At 57.9% G+C, this 22,029-nt stretch overlaps 1 protein-coding gene across 19 annotated transcripts in view; it reads left to right on the top strand.

The window, feature by feature from the left end:
• The window catches only part of NFATC1 (nuclear factor of activated T cells 1), a 94,904-nt gene that overhangs the window by 5,535 nt on the left and 67,340 nt on the right, over window positions 1-22,029 (top strand). For 17 of the 19 annotated variants that reach the window (XR_006740359.1, XR_004984324.2, XM_036418048.2 and 14 more), the window contains exons 2-3: window positions 8,319-9,417; window positions 21,155-21,314. Coding sequence is in view for 17 of the 19 variants with exons in the window: in XM_036418048.2 (XP_036273941.1) it covers window positions 8,319-9,417; window positions 21,155-21,314 (1,259 nt within the window). In the remaining 2 variants the exon portion in view is untranslated. Of the gene's footprint in view, window positions 1-3,487; window positions 3,589-8,314; window positions 9,418-21,154; window positions 21,315-22,029 lie in introns of all 19 variants that reach the window. The other 2 variants (XM_045574790.1, XM_045574788.1) reach the window with 2 other exon arrangements.

Below are 22,029 nucleotides of genomic sequence, written 5' to 3'. Positions count from 1 at the left end.
CTTGTCTGTCTAAAGGGACCCGCTGCCCCCTGGCACGGGAGCTCTTGAATAAGAGCTGCAGGGAAATCCCGGTCTGTCTGCCAGGCTGTGGCTCGGGGAAAGCCAGGAGCCCCTTCTCAACCCTCTTGTTCGGTGGCGACTTCGGGGTCCGCTCTCTTGTCAGTGCCCACGAGGCGGTGAGGCGATGAGTGCCAGGACACTTGGCACTGTGGCCATTTCTGCAACAATCGTATAATATTTTCCATATCGCTCACCGCTCTTCTTTTAAAGACCGTAACACCCTGGTTGTTTTAAAAAAGATAAATAAATGTTCTGATCAGGCGGAGCCTGCCTGATCTTCCTTATCCTCACTCTCCAGCCGCCTCCCCGTGTCCTCCTCGGCTGTGGGTTTCCAGGCCCTGGAGGCATGGTCGCCCAGGCAGACCCGGTGGGAGAGATCCGAGGCCTGGACTCCCCCTGGGTCTGGCTGCCCGTGGCTCTGTGTGCAGCTCCCCATGGGAAGACCCTCTTTCTGAGAGTTCAACCACTTTTCCGTTCATTTAGCAAAGATGGCAAATGACAGGTGCAAGCATGAACCGCACTCCTGGCCTCTTCATGGTGTGCAAGGCCAGCATGTCACATAGCTGGGATCACACAATATGCAGCTTTTCCAGAGCAGTTCCTTGCACTTAGCAGTATGCATGGAAGGTTCCTCCGGGTCTTTTCATGGCTCGGCAGCTCATTTCTCTTTCATGGTGAATAATATTCCCCTGTCCGGATGGACCCTACCTCCTTCACCCATCACTCTCTGAATGATGTTTTGGTTCCTTCCAAGTTTTGGCAATTATGAATAAAGTCTTTTCTTCTTGCTCTTATTAGCTGTATGCTATATTTATTAATCATTAAGTTATTACATTATTATATTAAGTTGTTACCTTCAATTCTCCAGCTCTGAATGGGTGGTAGCAATGCCTTCACATGATCTCCAGGCTGGGCCTGGATATAAATAAATGAATGAGTGACTAATGCCGAGACCCATGGTAAGCTTGGTAACACAGCTTTATTAGCACATGCTGAGCACAAAGGCAGGCACTTCATCAGCAGGACAGGTCAGCCCTGGCCACAGGCAGCCCAGCCGCTCGCCTGGGTCACCATTCCTTGTGACGTGAGAGCGGAACCCTCGGTGTCCTGTCCTCCAGGGGACAGGGATGGGTTAGCCCTCGTCCCCCTGTCACTTAGGCCACCGCACGCTCCTATTGGCTGTGTGGCACTGATGGGCTTCTGTCTTCCCTGTTCCTTCACAGGAATGGCTGGGTCTTGGGGTTCTTTATTCCTGGAGGGCCTAGCAGGTGCAAATAGACAGTCAGCAACCATTTCTTGGGAGAAAGAAAAGAGAATTTTTAAAATAACATGCACTGGGCTGGGTAGGTGAGCTGTTTGCACCCTTCTATCTTCCTGTCCACTGGCCCCGACCCCCTCCTGGGGACAGAAGGCTGGCAGTGGGTCTCCTGCTCACCTCTGGGTCTTACGAAAGAGCTGCTTGCTGTCAGCTGGAAGGCGGGTGTGGCCCAGCTTGCCGCCAGGGCTCCTGTTTGCTTCGTTATTTTGGCCGGCCCACCACTGCCAATACTGTCACCCTGGCAACTCCGGAGGAACTTGGCCAGGCCTCTGGGTCTGGCTGGAGTCTCCCCAGCAGTCGGGCCACCTCCGGCTCAGTGCGGCCAGTCTGCGCCCCTCCGCGTGCTTGGTGGGCGGCATTTCGTCGCTCCCGTGAGGAAGGGACATCTCTGGAGGTATTTTTATCCTCATGTCCGTTCTCAGCAGCAGTGAGGTGCCGTGAAGAGCCGGAGCCCTGCTCATGTGCAGGTCAGCCCCGCCACAGACGCAGGGTGGGATTCCGCCCTGGGAACTCAGTCCCCCCGCAGGGAGGCCCTGGAAGCAGGGGGTGGGGGGCGCCTGCGGGGTGGGGTAAGGCCTTCACCGTTTCAGGACACGCCCCTGTATCTTTCATGCAAGTGGCCCCGCCGCCCTCAGAGACCGTTGCTTGTATGGAGGGCGTTTTAATCCTGTGTTATGTTCGTCAAAGGCAGACCACGGCTACTAAGGAACAACGTGCTGGTTTTAGCTCCGGGAAAACAGAATGAGCGGGAAGGACCTAAGGCGGGGGCTCCAGGCCAAGGCCTCTCGGAAGGGCCCGGGGCCTCACTCACCGGACATTCTGGGGGTGTTTGCCTGCAGCCTTCTCCGGGCAGCTCCCAGGCCCGCGGCACCCTTGGAAGCTGCTGTCTGTCATCTGTGGGGCCCACCCAGTCCCCCACCCTCAGGTAGCGCTTCTCACTGCTTCTCGTAAACATGTCATAACGCTGGTCTGGGCACCGAACGTGTTTTGGTTTTATTTTGTTTTGTTTCCATTACCTGCAAAATTATAATCCTGCTGCGTGGGCAGCAGCCCCATTGCCCAGCGGACGGGGGTCCGGCCAGGCGTCTGGGAGGACGGGGCCTGGCAGTCACTCATGTCAGTTCTATTTCTAGCCTCATGTTCTGTGGCTCAACCCCAGCAAACACGGCAGAAAAGTAAAAGTCAGTGTGTGTCTCTCAGAGTTTGCAGAAGACCGCAGGATGCTCAGGGGCCAGAGGGGAGATTCCTGTTGGAAAGGTCTGCTCAGTGGTCACATGGCCCCGCGTGTGCTGAGCATCAGCGCAGTAGGTGCTGGGCCCCTGTTTCCCCCCCCCCCCCCACGTCCCACTGTCACAGCTGCGAAGGGCAGCCCCCACAGGGCAGTGGTGGGTGCCTGCATGACACCGGGCACTGTTGGCCTTAACAGAAAGCACAGCACGTGGGTAACATTTTGGGGTGGTGGTTTAGAAAGAACAAGAGTGTGGGGCTCTGAAATAAATTACTTATCAGAATGAGACTCGATCATTCTGACAACGCTGGCTTTTCTAAATTTGCTGAGCGTTGAGTTTGCAGTGGGCGCTGGACCAGCCTAAGAGCCACACAAACCCCTGCCAGCCGCCAGGCCCCGCCTGCTCACACCGTGTCCGTCGTCCGGCCCCAGAGCGCCTGGACGGTGCTCTGCCAGGAGGGTGCAGGCGCCAGAGAGTGAGGAGCGTAAGGGGCGGGCAGTTCCGGTCTTCCTGGGATGAGCCACGGTTTTATTACTTTTATGATAGTGAACTGCTTTGAATAAGCTCCCCGTGTTTGCTTAAGCTCCTGCTGCGGCTTTGTACTCACCTGCGCTGTAATTTAATGAACCCTCCTCGGCAGGGGGCCAGGGCCCGGGAGCACCCGCAGAAAACAACTCCGATGGGTGCTGAGCTCCCCGGGGATCGGCCTGAACTTCGCAGGGCTGTTCAGAAAGTTACTGGAAATAGTCTCATTCCGTGTAAACGGGGTCCCCCGGAATAATCAAACGATTCAGGCCTGGACGCAGGTTTGTTAGTAATAAAACCAAATGAAGTGGAGCGGGAGGCCGGGACTCCACCTCCTCGTGGTTTTGTTCTAAAGAGAGAGCTTCGTCATCAGCTCCGTGGGGTGTTTATGACCAGGTTCACCCGTTCAGGGCCTTCATTTCAAAATTTGTCCAATTACGGAGAACTCATGCTTGGGTGAGCCTTTTCTTGTTTTTAAATAAAGGCTTTGTGTTTTTTCTCCTCCTCCTCGGCAGACTTAGGTTTATTTAAATGAAGGCTGCTTCCCGGAATATTCTGGTTGTCAGTGGACGCTGTGCTCACACAGAACTGCCCCTCACTCTGCCCGCCCCTCCAGTTTGTCCCCAGCCTTCCAAGGGGCAGAGCCCTGTGGGCAGCGGTTGGGGAGCCCCCAGACTTGCTCTGTTAATGGCTAGAATTTTTTTTTTTTTTTTTAATTCTCAGAATTACCTTCCTGCCAACAAATGGTTCACCTGTGGGATTGGCTATAACTCTCTTTGTTTTAATTTTTTTAAATATATTTTTATTGATTTCAGAGAGGAAGGGAGAGGGAGGGAGAGAGAAGAACATCAATGATGAGAGAAATCATTGGTCAGCTGCGCGCCCTACACTGGGGATCAAACCCATAACCCCGCATGTGCCCTGCCCTGACTGGGAATCGAACCAAGATGTCGTGGCTCATAGGTCAAGGCTCAACCACTGAGCCATGCTGGTTGGGCTAGCTATAGCTCTTAAAATATGTCATAGATATGCATAATATTTCTTTTAGTTGAGCAGGAAGGGTAGGGATCGGTCCAAAACCTCCTCCGAGGCCCAGGAGGGGCTGGTGCCTCCTGGAAAGGACACCCAGGGCTCCTTAGGGGCAGGACCCAGCGGTGCTGGGCGGCAATTTCATATCCACAGCCACACGTCACATTTCCATGTGCCTCCTGCTTCGTCTGTGGAGATGGCAATTTTGATGTGAACGTTCATTTTCTATGGACGTTAGAGCGTCTGCTGCTTCGCAGATACCAACAGTGGGCCCAGCATGGGTGTGAGTGTGGGGCCCGTTCTCATGGGCAGCCCTGAGTGGAGGGGCTGCTTCCTTCTGTGTGTGTGGGTGTGTGTGTGTGGGTGTGTGTGTGTGTGTGTGTGTGTGTGTGTGTGGCGGCGGCAGGAAGATGGGGAGGGAGGGAGGTGCTTGTTCCTGTCACAGGGACGTTGCCACCTCAAGGACTAAATGTCGGGAAAGCTCTGGTCCCCAGGGAGCAAAGTCTGACCGGTGCAGGCGGGCCGTGTGGATTGTAGCTGCTGCCTGGTTCCTGAAGCCTGGTTCCTGAAGCCTGGTTCCTGAAGCCTGAAGGCTCGTGGGGGGCTCCCAGGGACATCTGCCCCCAAAGCAGGAGGGGTGCGGAGACCACAGGAAATGACCCCCGGCTCTGTCTCATTGTGCCAGGAAAGTGCGCGTCCGGACTAGGAAAAGGCCAGCAAGTTCCCTGTGGGTGCCCAGCCAGTGCAGGGGTGCTGGGCTGCAGAGGGTCTGCAGGGGGGACATCGGGGGACCCCCACTCCTGAAGGAGGAGCCTGGAAGGGGTGTGCCGCCAGCACCTGTGGCTGTGGAGGAAACGCACGCTCCTGGCAGTATAGCATCCGTTTGGGACCAAGATGCAGTCATCTGAAGAATGCCAGAGCGAAGGCAGGCAGGCCTCTCTCCGACCTACACTCAATGTTGGGGCAAGTCAAACAGAATAGAGCTGTTTGCTGGAGTCTAATTACTAAACGACCTGCCCTGTAGGTATACAATTCGGTTTCATACACACTTTGCTAATATCCTACCTACTGACCATTTAACGATAATAACCGTAATCACAATGACAGGATGGGGCTTCCTTCGCTCTTGGTCAGCCTGGCTGATTCGGACTTGACCTCCAGTCGCATGGACTTGTTGACACCTGCCGGCCGCGGGGACGCTGATATCCTGTTATTGAACTGGCAGATCTGGGGGGACGCCGGGGCATGTTGGGCCGCCACGGAGAGGACGCGGGGTGGGAACGTGTGGACGTGTCTGTGAACATGTGGGAGGGGGTGCACCAAGTTGCTCGTGGCTGTAAGGAAGCGTCATTGACCAAGGCCGTCATTAGACTCCCTTTGGGAGGAATACAGGTAGCATGTCGTGTCCTTGTGATTGAAGGAGTAAGATTTCCTTCTGTGGGGCTTGCCTGCCCTGGCCTGGTCCCTCTGGACAGCGCCCAGGCCTGGCCTCTTGCTGTCCAGCTCAGGTGCTCTCTGTGGTGTTTGTCATGGCCCCGGGGCAGGGGAGGGGGGGAGGGCCTCTGGGTCCCTGTCTGGCGCCTGCACACAGGATGCAGGGACATCCCCACTGAGAGGTCACCATGACCCCGGTGCCTAGGGAACCTGACCTCTGCCAGGAAGTGCCTTTCCAGGGTTATTAGCTTCTTGTTGGCATTTTACAAATATCATAACCAAGTTTTAACATCTGATTTCAGTTTTTGTGTTGCAAGTGTCAGTGACCAGCCCTACCTGGTGTGACTCAGTGGGTTAGAGCATCGACCTGTACACCAAAGGGTCAAGGGTTCGATTCCTGGTCAAGGGCATGTACCTAAGTTGCAGATTTGATCTGTGCCCCGGTCAGGGCACATGTGGGAGGCAACCCATCAATGTGATCTCACATTGATGTTTCTCTCTCTCTCTCCCTTCCCTTCCACTCTTGCTAAAAATCAATGGGGGGGGGGGGGGAAATATATACATATACATATATATATATATATATATATATATATATATATATATTCTCCACTGAGGATTAACAAACAAGCAAAAAGTGGTGGTGAGCATCTGAGGGTGCTGGTGCGTGCCGGGGTCACTGTGCATGTTGGTGGTATGGGCGTGGCCACCCAGGACTGGCAGCAGAGCTGGGCTGGCACTGGAGTCAGGCCTCCCCTGGATGTGGACATGAGGCTCATCCTTGTTTCATGTGACTGTCCCTAGTGTCCCCTGGTGCCTGGGAGCCCACGGGCACGGGATGGCGAGGACCTGCATGTCCAGGACATTGCACTGTGGACGTGTAGCTGCAGGGCCTGGCAGGCGCACCCCGAGCATGAGGCATCCCTGCTGCTCCAGCCTCTAACTTTCTCAGCCATGGCTTTGTTTTCTCTTCCTTGTCACGCCTCTGTGTCCCCGGGGGCTCTTTGGAGCCTGGCACTCGTGTTGAGCATCTGGAGCACTGTTGCTCTCTCTCCAAAGGGCCGCTCGAAACACAGGGTTGAAGCGGCTGTGGGTTCTTCCCTGGCTGCCTGGGGGGGGAGGGGGGGCGGGCCTGCAGTCTTGGGAACAGCCAGTGTTTTTCCCAGGGGGATTTAGCACCATCGAAGCAAGAGCCTCTCGATGGCAAGGATTACAAGACTGGATTTTCGAGGGTGGTGGATGGCTGCTTTGGGAAACAAGTGGGCCCAGCCTGCTTGGTGTCTGCACCCATTCCTGTTAGCAAGGGCCATGGGGTGTGGGCCAGCACCCCGAGATCCAGCATGCTGGTGTCTGACACAGCACAGCCTTCAAATAAGGCGTCTTCGGTGGGTCACTGTGGCGGGAGCCAGGATAGAATTTCCTTGTGGGTGTTTCCATTATTTAGCGACCTGGATATCCGCTCTACCGCACACAATAACACAGAACAAAGACGTCACAACAAGTCTTTCAAACTGGAAATCCAGAGTGGCTTTTCTGATAAAAATTACTAATTACACTAGTAATGATTTTTTAAAACATCTTGAGGTTATAATTAGCATATAATGATTCTTAAATCCAGCTGTGTGCCAATATTATCTGCTTTGTTTTTATTAAAGGAGGGATTTTTCTAGGTCATGAGCCACCATCACAGCTTATATGAGAGAAACCCCAGAATCTGCTTCCATCCAACTCTTGGGGTGTTTTCTTTGTAGCTGGTGATTAGAGCAGCTCCATGGTGACTAGTTTATTAAAACCTCTTTACATGCACAGGTCCCTCTATCTAAACCCACCTACTCAGTCCACCCACCCATCCATCATTTATCCATCCACTCATCCACCCACCCATCCATCCATTATCCATCCTCCCACCCACCCACCTCTCCATTCATCCACCCACTCACCCACTCATCTACCTATCCATCCACCTATCCATCTATCCATACATCTATTCATCCATCCATCCATCCATCCGTCCATCTGTTCATCCATTCATTCACCCTCCCGTCTATCCCTTCACCCATTCATCTATCCATCCATCCACTTATCTATCCCCTTGTTCACTACATGCATTCATCAATTCATCTAACCATCCACCACTCACCCACCTACCCATCTGTTATTCAACTATCCACCCACCCATCCATCTGTCAAATGAATGGAGCACCTTTTATGTGCCAGGCACGGTCCTAGGCTCTGGAGACAGTGAACCACAGTAGATGGAGGCAGGCAAAGGCTCCTGCCTTCAGGGAACTTAGTGTTCTGCTGGTGAAAGGGATGAGGCACAAGATGATGATGAGTACTAAGGAGAGGAAACGGACTGGGGAAGGGCTCATTCAGAATTCTGATGGAGCTGTTGGGGAGGCAACTTCTGAGCAAAGAGCGGAAAAAGCAGGGAGGCCATTGGCTGCTCTGGGGGGAAGGATGCTGGGCCGTGCGCAGCCGAGTGAGGGGCTGTGTGCTGGGGTGGATGTGGGGGAGCCTGGAAGAATCCCAGGAACATCATTGCCTGGACTGATTCCCCCGGGGAGGCCATCAGAGCAGCGTGAGGGCCGCCCTGCTGGGGGTGAGGCCTGGAGCTGTGCGGAGACGCGGGACCCGATTCTGAGGCTCACGGGGCTGCGGGTTTGCATGTGTGATGACTGGCCCCCCTCACGTCATCTTTCCCTTTTCCCTTTTCCTTCCAGAGCATTACAGCTATGTGTCCTCCAACATCAGTCCGGGCCTGTCCCTGCCCACGGCGCACCCCTCGCTGCCGGTGCAGTGCCACGACATGCAGATGTCGGCCCCCGGCCTCTCCGCCATGGCGGCCGCCGGCCACCCCTCGGGGTACGGAGCCGCCGTGGACGGCGGGCCCTCGGGCTACTTCCTGTCCTCCGGCCACGTCAGGCCCAACGGAGCCCCCGCCCTGGAGAGCCCCCGCATTGAGATCACGTCCTACCTGGGGCTGCACCACAACAACAACCAGTTCTTCCACGACGTGGAGGTGGAGGACGTGCTTCCCAGCTCCAAACGGCCCCCGTCCACCGCCACCCTGAGCCTGCCCAACCTGGAGGCCTACCGGGACCCCTCCTGCCTGAGCCCGGCCAGCAGCCTGTCCTCCCGCAGCTGCAACTCCGAGGCCTCGTCCTACGAGTCCAACTACTCGTACCCGTACGCGTCCCCTCAGACGTCCCCGTGGCAGTCCCCCTGCGTGTCCCCCAAGACCACCGACCCCGAGGAGGGCTTTCCCCGGGGCCTGGGGGCCTGCAGCCTGCTGGGCTCCCCGAGGCACTCGCCTTCCACCTCGCCCCGCACGAGCGTCACGGAGGAGAGCTGGCTGGGGGCGCGCACCTCCCGGCCCTCGTCCCCGAGCAACAAGAGGAAGTACGGCCTCAACGGCCGGCAGCTGTCCTGCTCCCCGCACCACTCCCCCACGCCGTCCCCGCACAGCTCGCCGCGGGTCAGTGTCACGGACGACACGTGGCTGGGCAACACCACGCAGTACACCAGCTCGGCCATCGTGGCCGCCATCAACGCCCTGAGCACCGACAGCAGCCTGGACCTGGGCGACGGCGTCCCCATCAAGGCCCGCAAGACGGCCCTGGACCACTCGCCCTCGGTGGCGCTCAAGGTGGAGCCGGCGGGCGAGGACCTGGGCACCACGCCGCCCGCCTCGGACTTCCCGCCCGAGGAGTTCCCCCCCTTCCAGCACATCCGGAAGGGCGCCTTCTGCGACCAGTACCTGTCGGTGCCGCAGCACCCGTACCCGTGGGCCCGGCCCCGGTCCCCCACATCCTACACCAGGTGAGCGGGCGGGGCGGGCCCAGGGCTGGAGGTCTGCGAGCAGGTGCCGCGGGGCTCCCGCTCCTGCCACCTCCCGACCAGAACCACCTCCCAGCACCGGGGTTGGCGGCCACTTTGGGGAGTCTGGTCCTTAGCAGAAGTGTCTCAGTGTCCAAACTGACCTCTTTATAAGAACACAGTCACAGTGGCTGCAGCCCGGCCTCCAGACGTCACTCACCCCCTGACGGGCCCACCTGCAGATACCCATAGGGAGCGGGGTTAGGGCTCCTGCACACAGAGTCTGGGGCCCACAGAGGTTGCAAAGGGAAGCGCTTTCGGCATTTGTTTTTCGAAACCAAAGATCCCCGTCCTGTTTGTTTTCGCCGCCTCCTCACCCGCTTCCCGTCTCCACCTCACTGCTGTCAGCGCCGGGTGCAGATGGGCACTCACTCCGGAGTGAGCAAGCTCGCGGCAGCCGCTCCCTGCCGTGCCCACGTGCCCACGCTGTTTGGAGAACAACACAGCCGCCTCCTCCCCAGAGAGGCACGGTCCCCGAGGGCTGGTGACAGGGAGCTCAAGCATGTTCCCAGCCTCACGTCTTGGGCTGTTGATTCTCTTTAACGGCGCATGGGGCTCAGCTGGGGCCGCTCACTCGGCCCGGCGTCTTTATTTTTAACCGAACAGCTTTCGAAACAGGTGGGCCGCTCACGACCCCCGGTGCCCGGTGCGCGCAGGCCCCGCAGCACCGTGGCGGGGCGTGACGCGCCCGCCCGGCCTCCCCGTGCATGGCCCCGTTGGACAGGGGCAGCGGCCGCCTCAGGAAGAGGCCCCTGTGACCTCCAGGAAGAGGCCCTGCGTGTGGTTTCGGGGGAGCGGGAAGGGTTAGCTCAGTGTTTGGCTGGAGGGATTATGGAAGCGAGATGGGCGCAGGGCCCTGGCTTCCCACAGGGCGCCCCGGGCGGGCGCGGAGGGTGAGCAGGGGGGCCGGGCGCTGCGGGGCCCTCCAGAGGAGACCTGACAGGTTGTCCAGCAGCCGGTGCTGATGGTTAGGAGTCAGGATTCAGAGAGAAAGCAAACCCGAGCACTGACTTTCTTGGACGTGCATGAGGGTGTGTCCCCACTTTTATCCCCGTGTCTGCTTCCAAAAAATTGATAAAGTTTAAAAGGCTGGTATTTTTTTTCTTAAGAAAAAAAATATATTTTATTGATTTTTTACAGAGAGGAAGGGAGAGGGGTAGAGAGTTAGAAAGATGGGTGAGAGAGAGACCTCCATCAGCTGTCTCCTGCACACCCACTACTGGGGATGTGCCCACAACCAAGGTCCATGCCCCTGGCCGGAATCAAACCTAGGACCTTTCAGTCTGCAGGCTGACGCTCTATCCGCTGAGCCAAACCGGTCAGGGCAAAAGGCTGGTATTTTCAAAGGTGTCATCGAACAAACGTATCTCAGAACCTGTGATTAATGAACGAACATGGGAACTTAAAACCCATTTTGAGGCGTTTTTATAAATTTAAGGCTGGTTATGCCTGATGCGCTACTTCATGACATTTATGTAAAGAAGGAGGAGAATATTCAGAAGCTAACCGCCTCCAGGCCGGAGCCACCCGCGTGTCACAGTGTATGACCTTCTGCGTGTTCCTGGACCACGAAGGTCATAGGCATTGCCACGGGGCTTCGCTCCGATTCGGACATCAGAGGCAGAGTGCCGTCGGCAACAGATGGTGGTAACCGTGAGCAGGAAGATGGCCATCGCCAGGGGGTGTTAAGAAGTTGTAAGAACTCAGGAAAACCCTGCGTGCTGGTTGGCCAGGGGGGCTGGGACCAAATACCAGACTGGCTCCCTGGAGACCTCCCTCCTTTGTTCTTCTTCTCTGTCTGTCTCTGTGTCCGAGTTCCTCCCACCTAGGAGGACCTAGACAGTCAGGGCCCGCCCAAGGACCTCACTTTGTAACTTGATCCCCTGTAAGGGCCCCGAGTCCACACGCAGTCCACACCGAGGTCCCAGGGCGCCGACTCCACGACCTGTGAATTTGGGGTGAGGCGGCCTCTCCCTCCCAGGTGCCTTGGCGTGTTCCCGGCGGGTGGCCGTCGGCAGGACCGGCCGGTGTTTATTAAATTCGGGGTCGGAAAGCAGGTGCCCTTCGTCCCTGTCATGCCTTGGCCGCCCGCCGGCTCTTTATCTGTTGGTTGCAGAGCCGAGTCCGGTGTGCGGCCCCTGACATGCCTGTGCGCTCACAAAGCCCGAGGCAGGCACCAGCCGCCCCCGAGGGGCAGGCGAGGCTAACAGTCCCCACCGCGGGGGCCCCACGGCCAATATGTTTCCTGGTCCCGGCCGCCTGCTTCCCTGCGGCCTGCCCGCCGGTGCTTGGGGGCAGCGAGGCCCTGTGGGAGCCAGAGGGCACGGCGGCCAGACTTCCTTCCCGAGAAAGTGCAGCCAGCGCCACGTCAGCAGGTCAGCCACGCAGCAGACTCTGCTGCCGTGATGGCTCAGTCTGGGCGGGGAGCCTGCCCCTCCAGCCCCCGCCCTCCTCAGGGCCTCTGCACCCGGGTACCCGTGTCCCCCCAGGAAAAGGGCATCAGTGCTTTGTTTCCCTGCTGGGTGAGTCTCCTCGGCAGGGGCAGCAAAGCGTCTGGCAGGCCTGTGGGGTTAAGACAGTGCTGACTTCTTGCTTCGGCCGGATTTGATAGAGTTCCATAGTTCTGGAGTTCCGACTTGCTTTGAGTTCAGGAGAACAGCACTTCTGTTCTCCGAGCGCAGGCTATGCATTGAGATTACCGCTGACTCCCGTGCCCCCCACAAAAAATCAGAGTTTTAGTGTCCAGGTCAGGCCCCCAAGCCTCTTGGGAAGGCGAGGGGATTCTTCCCGCCCACTTCTTTCTGCAGAGACGGTGCTGCTGCTGATGGCGGCGTCCCTGGGCCGCCTTGTCACAAGGCCAGGCCGCCCGTGGGCGTGAGAGGCTGCCCGGTGCAGGGGCCCCGAGGGTGCAGGGGCCAGGGCGGCGGGAGCGTGTGGGGCCCGTGACTGCATCTGATGTTTTCTAGGTGGTATTTGCAGAGGTGCCTTCAGCCGGTCTCCCATTAACCCAAAGGGGCTGAGCGTCTGCCACGCGCCAGTGGCGTCCGTGCCCAGGGGTCGTCTCCGTGCATGAGAATGTTTAGCTTCTTTCCGATCCAGGTCATGGGAAGTTCCAACCTCGGGGGTTTAATGTCTGCAGCGCCAGGACCACCTCTGAATCTGCCCGGAGCGAGGCAGTGTCCCGCGAGGACGTAGACATAACGCCGGTGTTGGGAGGCGGAGCGTGCTCCGTGCGTCCCGTCTGAGGAGGCTCCTGGGCCAGCAGCCGCGTTGTGACGTTCCTACTCACAGAACACGGAGGGCGGCGACCACAAGCTTGACGCCCGGTGTGGACTCGGAGCCAAAGGGCCCGGTGGCCTAGGGGCTACGTCCAAGGCCTTGGATTTTTAAATGTGCCTTTCAGATTTTAGGCTGTGATATTGATGACTTCAGAAATATTTATGACTGTTGTGCTAGGCAGAAGTGTTGGCTTCCAAACTCTGATAAAACTGCTAAAGCCTGTTGCATGTATACGTTCTGACTATTTTCAGATTTATCCCTCCAGAAGCATATGTTCTGAAGTCGGAGTGAGAGTAAATAAACCCGTAGGCGAGTCACCACTCCAGCTGGAAGATCCCTCTACAGAGGCCTCCGCTCCGGCCGGGCCTCGGTGGTCAGAGTCAGGCCAGCCCACCCCGGGCAGCAGGATGTCACTTCTGCTTTTGTTTTTTGTTTTTTTCTCCTTTTCCTGACCCAGTGGAAGGGGCACGGCACCTGCACGCCACCCGATGCTCCCTGACAGTCTTTGGGGAGATGGTCGGGGACACAGTTGGAGTCGGCACAGCTCCGAGTGCTGACAGGACGGAGCTCAGAGCCTGGGCCCCTTGCTCAGGCCCCCGGTTCGCCTGCACGAAAGCCCATGGTCACTTGGCTCAGAGCTGCCCCCCACTGGGTCTCTGCAACCAGAGGCCCGCTCGGTGTCCATCTCCCAGGAGCATCCTCTGGAGCAGGCGGGACCCCAGAGGCTCAGCCCAGCCACAGCACTTCCTAGAGGGTGAACTTGGTGTTGGAGGAGCAGGCACCAGGGCTGGGTGCTGTTGTTGGGGACATGGAGACCATGGCGTCCACTTGTGTCAGGGTGGGGAGAGGACGTAGCTAAGCCACGTCTCTCAGCCGGCTCGGTAGCCTTCAGGCAGCTCACGGTGTTCTGCCTGGCGGCTGTGAGCGGGCACAAACACCTTCGCTCCTCTCGTCATGTCCCGCAGAGTTCACAGCTGACCCCGGGGAGGTGCGGCCGCCCTGGCTGCCAGTCTGAGAGTTACCTGCCGGTCACACCCGGGACTGAGGGAGCGGCCAGGAGGGCCGGGGCGGGGCTTGCTTCCCAGGCACAGCCCTCCGTGCAGGGTGTGGGCCCCGGGTTCCCTGCCGAGGGGTTCTGTGAGGGTCAGTAATTAGGAGAAAGAGGGACCTCGGTACTTCTGTGTCCTGGGCCGGATACAACAATTCGGATCTTTGTGGCCTTACACTCCGATGTTTAAGTCGAGCTGGGGAGATCTGAAATGCTGCCTGGTATCAGAATAATCCAAATGCCAGATGAGTTACAGCCGTGCGACGGGCCAGTCCCCGGTCTGCCCTGTGTGTCCCTGAGTGCGTGCAGGCAGAAGCTGCTGTTGGGTCTCATGTGCCCGACCTGCCCAGAGGTGGGGAGGATGTGTCCAGCGAGGATGTGTGTCATTGGCCACCGGCAAGGCGGAGCGGGTTCTGTGCCGGCCTTTCCCTCGGAGCAGAGCGGCGGGAGGGCCCTTCGCCGCCATGGAGCCTGCCCGCCGTGAGCGCTGTGGCCGGCGTGGCCAGCACCGGGGGAAACCGGATAGCGCCTGCCCGGGAGATTAAAATTTAATCGGGAGACGGCGGTTGTCTCCCGTCAGAACTAGACCTCCCGTGTCATTAACGGGACTTGTTTGCCGGTGTTCTTGGGTTCCTGAGCCAGAGTGGCTTTTGTTGTTGTTGTTTGCTAATCCTCACCCTAGGATATATTTTCGGCTGGTTTTGAGAGGGGGTGGAAGCGGAGAGAGAGAAACATTGACATGTCACACCGACTGGTTGCCTCCCACGCCCACCCTGACTGGGGCCGGAGTCGAACCTGCACCCTAGGGACGTGCCCGCGACTGGGAGTAGAACCCGTGTCCTTCTTTGGGCCGGCTGATGCTCTCACTGCAGAGCTGCGCCAGCCCGCCAGCCAGGGCCGAAGTGCTTTTCTGTGTCACAGTGTGGTTTGCCGTTCTATCAGAGCATCTAAAATGCCTCTGGAAGCTGGGCTGACCCAGGTACAAGGTGGCTTTCAGTGAAGAAAGCGATGAGACTTCCTGTGGAGTCCAGGCTGCTCTGTGCTCTGATGTGACCTACATGTGGGGTGTGGGGTGTGGGGTGTGGGGGGCAGACGCACGTCCATGGTGGGGACACCGTGCAGAGAACAGGGAAGGGCCGACACGGCTACGTTGGTCTCTAAGCCGTGGCACCTACAGGCTCGCCTCTGCAGACACCGCCCCGCTGGCCGTGAGGAGCAGAGGGAGACGGCCACACACTCGCGGTCAGAGACAGTGGCCAGGCAGCATCCCAGTGTTTCATGTGTGCAGCTGCTTTATCTTTCCGGACGCGTTGTTGAAGGCCTGTGGGGGGCACAGCTCAGTTCTCTCCTGGGAGCCCGGGCCTGCAGACCTCACCCTGTAGGATCTCCAGACTCGGAGGCTGCGTCTCAGGCCCTGGTGGCACGCGGGGTGGTCATGCGCTGGGAGACCCTGCGCAGCGTGGAGATGTCCGCGTCCCCCCGAAAGTCGCTTCCCACGGGTGAGGAGGAGGTGTGGGGTGGGCACCTGCCGATGCCGTATCCCCGGATGGAGCTCAGGGCTCTGCGTGTCGGAACGTGTGGTCCGGGGTCAGAGGACACCGGCGAGGAGGGGCCAGCAGAGTCAGAGCTCTCCTGTCCCAGGCAGGAGCCCGGCAGGCGAGCAGTTCGTGTCCCAGGTTCTGCCTCTGGGAGCTCCCCCGCACCCCTCCCCAGGGGTAGGGAGCGTCCCAGGTTACCAGAGGCATCGCTCTCGGTGGGAAGAGCCTGCCTTTGTGGGTCAGGGGGCGGCTGAGCTGGGTGGTTTGGATGCAGCTCTGCCCACGGCTGCCTCTGGGGACCCAGACACCCTGCCTCCGTGGCTCCAGAATTGCTGATCCCTTTTTTTTAAACGAGAGAGAGAGAGAGAGAGAGAGAGAGAGAGAGAGAGAGAGAGAGAGAGAGAGAGAGGAGAGAGGAGGAGAGAGAGGGAGATAGAGATAGAGAGAGAGAGAGAGAGGAAGAACAGACTAAACAAGACAGCCACCGCCCTGAGGAAACGCCGAAGGTTCAGCATGGCTCTCTCCCCGGCAGTGGATTTGCGTCACGCCAAGTCCAGAGCGTGTGGCTTCGGCGCCATGAAAAGGCTCTCCGGTTTCCTCCGTGGCAGGACGTGTGGGCTTTGCCTCTTAGAAAACTGAGAACGGAGAGGTTTTACCCAAACGGCTGACGCTGCCTCCCGCTGGGTTCCTACCACGGGAGGAAAACCTCTCACCGCAGGGAGCTCTGAGACTCTCACTGAGCGGGCGGGCGGGTGGCTGACGTGGACGTGAACTCAGACCCGGGGGTGCAGCCGCGGACAGGTGGGTGCCTCTCGCTGAGCCCGGCAGGGCTGGGAGGGGCACGGGGAGCCTGGCTCTTGACACAGGGCATTGTGTGGGGCATCCAAGGAGCCTTCTCCCCTGGAGGGCTCTTAAGAGGGTGGATTAGCGAAGAGACAACTGGGTTCTGAAGCCCTCTGAGCGGAGGTGGTGGTGGAGATGGAAGACCGAGTCTCACAGGGGCCGCTCAGCTGGTCCTCTCTCGCCTGGGGCCGTTCGCTCGCTCTGACGAAGGATGTGGAGCTCATGGTCATTACAGACGCGTGGCAACTAACAGCTCGGGGTCGGCCGATCCCAGCCCGTTAGTGTGCCCTGACGTCATTTGGCCTTTTCTCAAAACGTTCACTGTGAGATGGAAGATGGGACTCGTTTTTAGAACTACGGTCCCATAGCTATCGTATTAGATACCAACAAGTAACTTAAAAGGAACCCCTGAGGGTCATCGAACTCCTCGACTCCGCTGAGTCCCACGATACCTGAGGCTTTGCCTCCCCCTCCCTCCCAGTTCAGCCGGGATGAAGCCTGACGCTTCCCCCGATTCTTCCGGCTGCCACGTGCCGCCTGGCTCCTCGTCGGTCCCGTGTTCCCTGTGTTTTCCTCAGAGTGGTGCAGGACCTGGGGGATTGCTGGGACTCGGGCTTCGTGTCTGGGCCACGTGGTGATCGCCCTCAGGCGGCGGGCCTGTGTCTCTCTCCCTGGTCACTGGTGACATGGTCTGAAGGTGGTTTTCCGTTTTAAATCGAGAGGCTCGGTTTGAAGGCCTGGCTTGTGCCTGCTCTGCCCCCTCAGTCCTGGGATCCCAAGGGGATAGGGGTAGGGCCCTGCCAGTCCAGGGGCCCGAGAGGAGGCAGGACGGCCCATGAGCCTGAAGCACCATCGTCAGCAGTGAACTGTCCCCAGGCCACCTTCTGAGTTCTGGGGTGCACCTGCCGGTCTCAGTGTCTGGTCCCGTGGGTGGGGGTGCGTCCAGGTCCCCCGGGCGGGTGGGGGCGCAGGGCCGTCGCCGGGAATGGGGTGCTGAGCTGCATCTGTGGAGACCGTGGAGGTGGGCGAGGGGTCTGCCCAGAGAAGGGTGTCCTGGGATCCCCAGGGGCTCCATGAGCGGAGCAGGGCCTCAGGCCGGTGCTGCTGTTCGTGAAACCCTCCCGCTGTACACAGACCAGCTCCCCGAGCAGGAGGGCGGCAGGGGCTGGGTGGGAAGAAGCCCTCCCTGAGGGACCCCACGGCCGACTCCTCAGATGCAGCTGAGGGGTGGGCGGCCAGTGGACGGCGTGGCCCCCGTGGTAGATGCGGACGGAGGAAAACCCTGAGCGGCTCTCCCGTTCTGGATCACGGTGTGTAGGAGGTCCGGCCACCGTGAACAGTGTTTAGAAGAATCCTTCACACGTCTTCTATGTGAAGGAAACGCAAACGCTCAACATGAAAGGCTTTTCTCATGGGAAACGGCGGTCACAGCAGCCCCGAGAGCAGGGTGATTCAAACCGGGAGGCCCGCATCTTTTCCACCTGGGGAGGCCGCCCACGCACAGCGATGACTCGCTTCCCTGCGTTATCACCGGGGCGTCCCCAGCGCGGGGGCAGGGCTGGCGCAGCATCCCTGGCAGAGACCGGGGAGCCAGGAGGGCGCCCGTCACCTGGCTCCTGCCCAGGACCCCTAGGGTGTCAGTGACAGCAGCCACATGATGGGCATCGCAGGCACTCCGCACGGACGGGCAGAGGGCTAGCCCTCCGGGGGGTATGATGTTAGTAGAACGTGCTCTGATTCTTACGCACGGGCTCAACCATCAGCATTTAAAAACATTTTGTTTTGCAAGAATTCCAGGTTCACAGAAAATGGCAGAGATCCGTGTCCCCTTCCGCCAGCGTCCCTGTAACGGACACTGTCGACAGCGGGGAGACCTCCCTGGGCGCCGTGTGTGTGCATGTGCGTGTGTGTGTGCATGTGTGTGTGTGTGTGTGTGTGTGTGTGTGTGTGTGTGTTTAGGAGACCAGAGTATGGAGGACAGGCTTTTCTTAGAACCTTATCGATCTCCCAGCAGCTGAGCGAGGTGGAGTTCCTATCGCCCTCATTTTACGAGGGAGGAACCTGAGCAAGAAGGCAGGAGAGAGATGTAGTTCTCTGGAAGCCGCTGGCTGGTCCCGAGCAGGCTTTCCCTGGAAGAGCAGCCGGGAGGGCTTTGCAGGGTCGGCCTCGGCAGCCTCGGGCCTGCCCCTGGGCCTTGCGCCTGGCCCAGCGGGGGCCTTTGGGTAGGAAGGTGTTTGGGACTTTGCAAATCAAAGGCGGCGTGAGCCAGCCCCGCGCCCAAGACTGTTCCGATCAGTCCTCTGTGTGCATGACTCCTGTTGCGGTTTTGAATTTGCTCCTCACATGACGCTCACAGCACCATGTCCCACGGTTGATGAAATCTTAGGTTTTACCTCACAGACGACCACAGCGGCCCGGAGTGGTGAGCTCCGTGTGCCATAGGCGACTCTGTGTCCCTCCGGAGTGGTCTTCGCACCCAGAGGGCAGGCTGTTGGGATGGGCCGGGCGTGGGGCCACTCTGCCTTTAATAAAATGTAGGGTAAGAAATCAGGACTATAGAATCTAGAGATTTTCAGCTGAAACCGGTTTGGCTCAGTGGATAGAACGTCGGCCTGCGGACTTAAATGTCCCGAGTTTGATTCCGGTCAAGGGCAGGTACCTTGGTTGCAGGCACATCCCCAGTAGGAGGTGTGTAAGAGGCAGCTGATCGATGATTCTCTCTCATTGATGTGTCTAACTCTCTATACCTCTCTTTTCCTCTCTGTAAAAAATCAATAAACTATATATTGAAAGAAAGAAAGAATCTAGAGATTTCCAGCAGTGTTCCTGCTGGTGGCATGAAAGTATTTACCTTCTATGTATTTATTTATTTATTTACTTACTATTCATTCATTCATTCATTCATTCATTTATGTTTTGTTTTTAATCCTCACCCCAGGATATTTGTTTATTTGATTTTTAGAGTGTGTGGAAGGAAGGGAAGAGGCTGGGAAGGGAGAGAAAATGGATGTGAGAGCCGGGGGTTGAACTTGCAACCCAGGCACATGCCCTTGACCAGGAATCAAGCCCAAGAGTTTTTGATGGGCAGGCCGATGTTCCAACCACTGAGCAACATCAGCCAGGGCACGTGTGATTTCTAAAAAATTGAATGAAGCCGAAGGTGACTTGGAAGCACGGACGTGTCTGTTGTATCGAGGCAGCAAAGCCCGAGGCTGGGGCTGACGCTCCTGACGGCCGAGCTGGGGTGGCGCTGCGAGGAGAGAGGAGGGATGGCCGCGAGTCACCGCATCGCCCGGCCGCCGGCTGGCACGTTTCGCCCGAACCAGAGACACACTCGCACTTTATGTGGAGCTGCCAAACTCATGCCGAGCGTTTCCAGGCAAAAGCAATCATTTTTGTCGTCCACGATACAGTATGTATTCTGTGAACCATTCTAACTTTAAATTGTGCACAGTGTGTGGCTGACTCTCAGCGAGACAAGAGCACGTTCTTCACACAGATTCATTCTGTGACATCCAAGTGCAAAGTGCTCTAGGAGACACGTAACTTTCCTCCTCGTTCCTCCCGCCCCCTCACCGTCTCTCACGCTCTTTTTTTTTTTCTTTTTTTTTCTTTCTGAGAATCAGATGGACCTAACGTTTTGTTTCTTTTTTCTTTTTTCCTATTTATAGTAAAAGATAGTAGTCTCGTTACCTAGGTCAGCAGTTTATACACAATAATGCAACATAGAAACAGCACGTTGATAACCACTACCGGTGGTCGGCAAACTCATTAGTCAACAGAGCCAAATATCAACAGTACAACGATTGAAATTTCTTTTGAGAACCAAATTTTTTAAACTTCAACTTCTTGTAACGCCACTTCCTCAAAATAGACTCGCCCAGGCCGTGATATTTTGTGGAAGAGCCACACTCAAGGGGCCCAAGAGTCGCATGTGGCCCGTGAGCCACAGTTTGCTGACCACGGGTCTAGTCGGAGGTGCTGTCTTGGAGTCTCAGTGACTGTCTGGGAATTGGGGGGAGGCACACACTGCGTCCCCTCCCCGGGCCCTCGTGCTCGGTGGCTCCTGGCCGTGGTGCGGGACACAGAGCAGGTGATGCGGGAACTCGCCCAGGAAATGCCCCCCGGGGAGCTCCCACGGCTGCCCTTAGAGTCACTCAGAGGTGAGCCTGGTTTCCATGGCGCTGGCGCCCATGCCCGGCCCCGTGACTGGCGTTTCTCTCATTCTCCCGCTCACGCGTCTCTATCCCACTTTTACTGGTCAGGGTACAGGATGGACTGTCCCCGGAGGTGACGGAGGTGGTGCTGAGGGAGAAACGGCCTGAGCAGGCGGCCCCCTGTCGCTGGGAAGAAGTCCCGAGAGCCTGGAGCCCAGCTCCTTGGGAGGTTCCGCTGTTCTGTGGGCCTGTCGCTCGGGAGGAAAGTGTGAGGTCGTGCGGGAGGCTGTTTCTCTGTTTTCCGTGTCCATCACGAAAACCACGGGTTCCTGAATGGAAGAGATGAGGAATAAGAAATATTGAAAAAACAAAGAGACAAAGAGGCAGAAATAGATTCATCAGGCTGGGCGCTAGGTGGGTGCCACCCTCTCTGATGGAGAGGCAGCAAGCGACCCCCCAAGCCACGCAGCAGGTTTATTTATGGGGTCAAAGGAGCTTATTTGCATTCTTAACTAGGCCCTAGCATTACTGGATTTACATATCTAGACCGGCCCCTGCTGACACCTGGACAAAGGTACTCTGCCAGTGCCTCGGGCTCAGCTAACAATTTAAATATTCATGTGCCTTCTCAGGCGGCCCTCTATAGGGTCCTCCACGGGAGATGTTCCCATCTTTTCTGGGAGCCTCACTGCGAAGACCCGCCAGGCCTTGGCCACGGGCCCCAGTGGCTGAGCCGCCTGTGTGAGGACGTGGCCTCGCTGCCGGGGCGAGGGGGCGCCGTGCGCGGGGTCTAACGCTGTGCTGTTCTCTTCCAGCCCTTCGCTCCCTGCCCTCGACTGGCAGCTGCCGTCGCACTCGGGGCCCTACGAGCTGAGGATCGAGGTGCAGCCCAAGTCCCACCACAGAGCCCACTACGAGACGGAGGGCAGCCGGGGGGCCGTGAAGGCGTCGGCGGGGGGACACCCCAGCGTTCAGGTACCGGCGTGCTCGCCTGGGCTTCTCGGGTCCGTAGGCAACTTCGTGGCGACCACTAGCATCTCTTGCTTTTCCCTCCTTAAAAATAAGCTATCCCCTCCCAACCGGTCTCTCGGAATGCTCTGTGTCTGGTGAAGGCCCGGTTTCCCCGGTGCCTTAGAGGCGGCGGGACACCGTGCTGCTCCTTTCGCTGCCGTGGGTGGGTCAGCTGCAGCCATGGGGGCGGGGCTCGGCGGCAGGGCCGGTGCCACCCCCTCACGGCGCTTTGGAGGAAGTAGGGTTTAGGGTAAGGTGACCAGACATCCCGCTTTGGGCGGGACAGTCCCGATTTTTAACAATTTGTCCCGCGTCCCTCGGCGTTTTAAAAAAATGCCGAGGGACTGCCGAAACCAGTTTGGCTCAGTGGTAGAGCGTCGGTCTGCGGACTGAAAGGTCCCGGGTTTGATTCCGGTCAAGGGCATGTACATTGGTTGTGGGCTCATCCCCGGTAGGGGGTGTGCAAGAGGCAGCTGGTAGATGTTTCTCTCTCATCGACATTTCTAGCCCTCTATCTCTCTCCCTTCCTCCTCTCTGTAGAATATCAATAAAATATATATTTTTTTAAAAATTAAAAAAAAAATAAAACGCTGAGGGACGCGGGACAGATTGTTGAAAAGCAGGACGTCTGGTCCCCTTAGTTTAGGGTTAGAGCTGGTGTCCGGGGAGCACTGTGGTC

The sequence above is a fragment of the Pipistrellus kuhlii genome, unplaced genomic scaffold (genome assembly GCF_014108245.1).
Source record: "Pipistrellus kuhlii isolate mPipKuh1 unplaced genomic scaffold, mPipKuh1.p scaffold_m20_p_6, whole genome shotgun sequence".
Classification (NCBI taxonomy): domain Eukaryota; kingdom Metazoa; phylum Chordata; class Mammalia; order Chiroptera; family Vespertilionidae; genus Pipistrellus; species Pipistrellus kuhlii.
The sequence above is the reverse complement of the archived record's forward strand: the minus strand, read 5'-3'. Positions and strand labels throughout refer to the sequence as shown.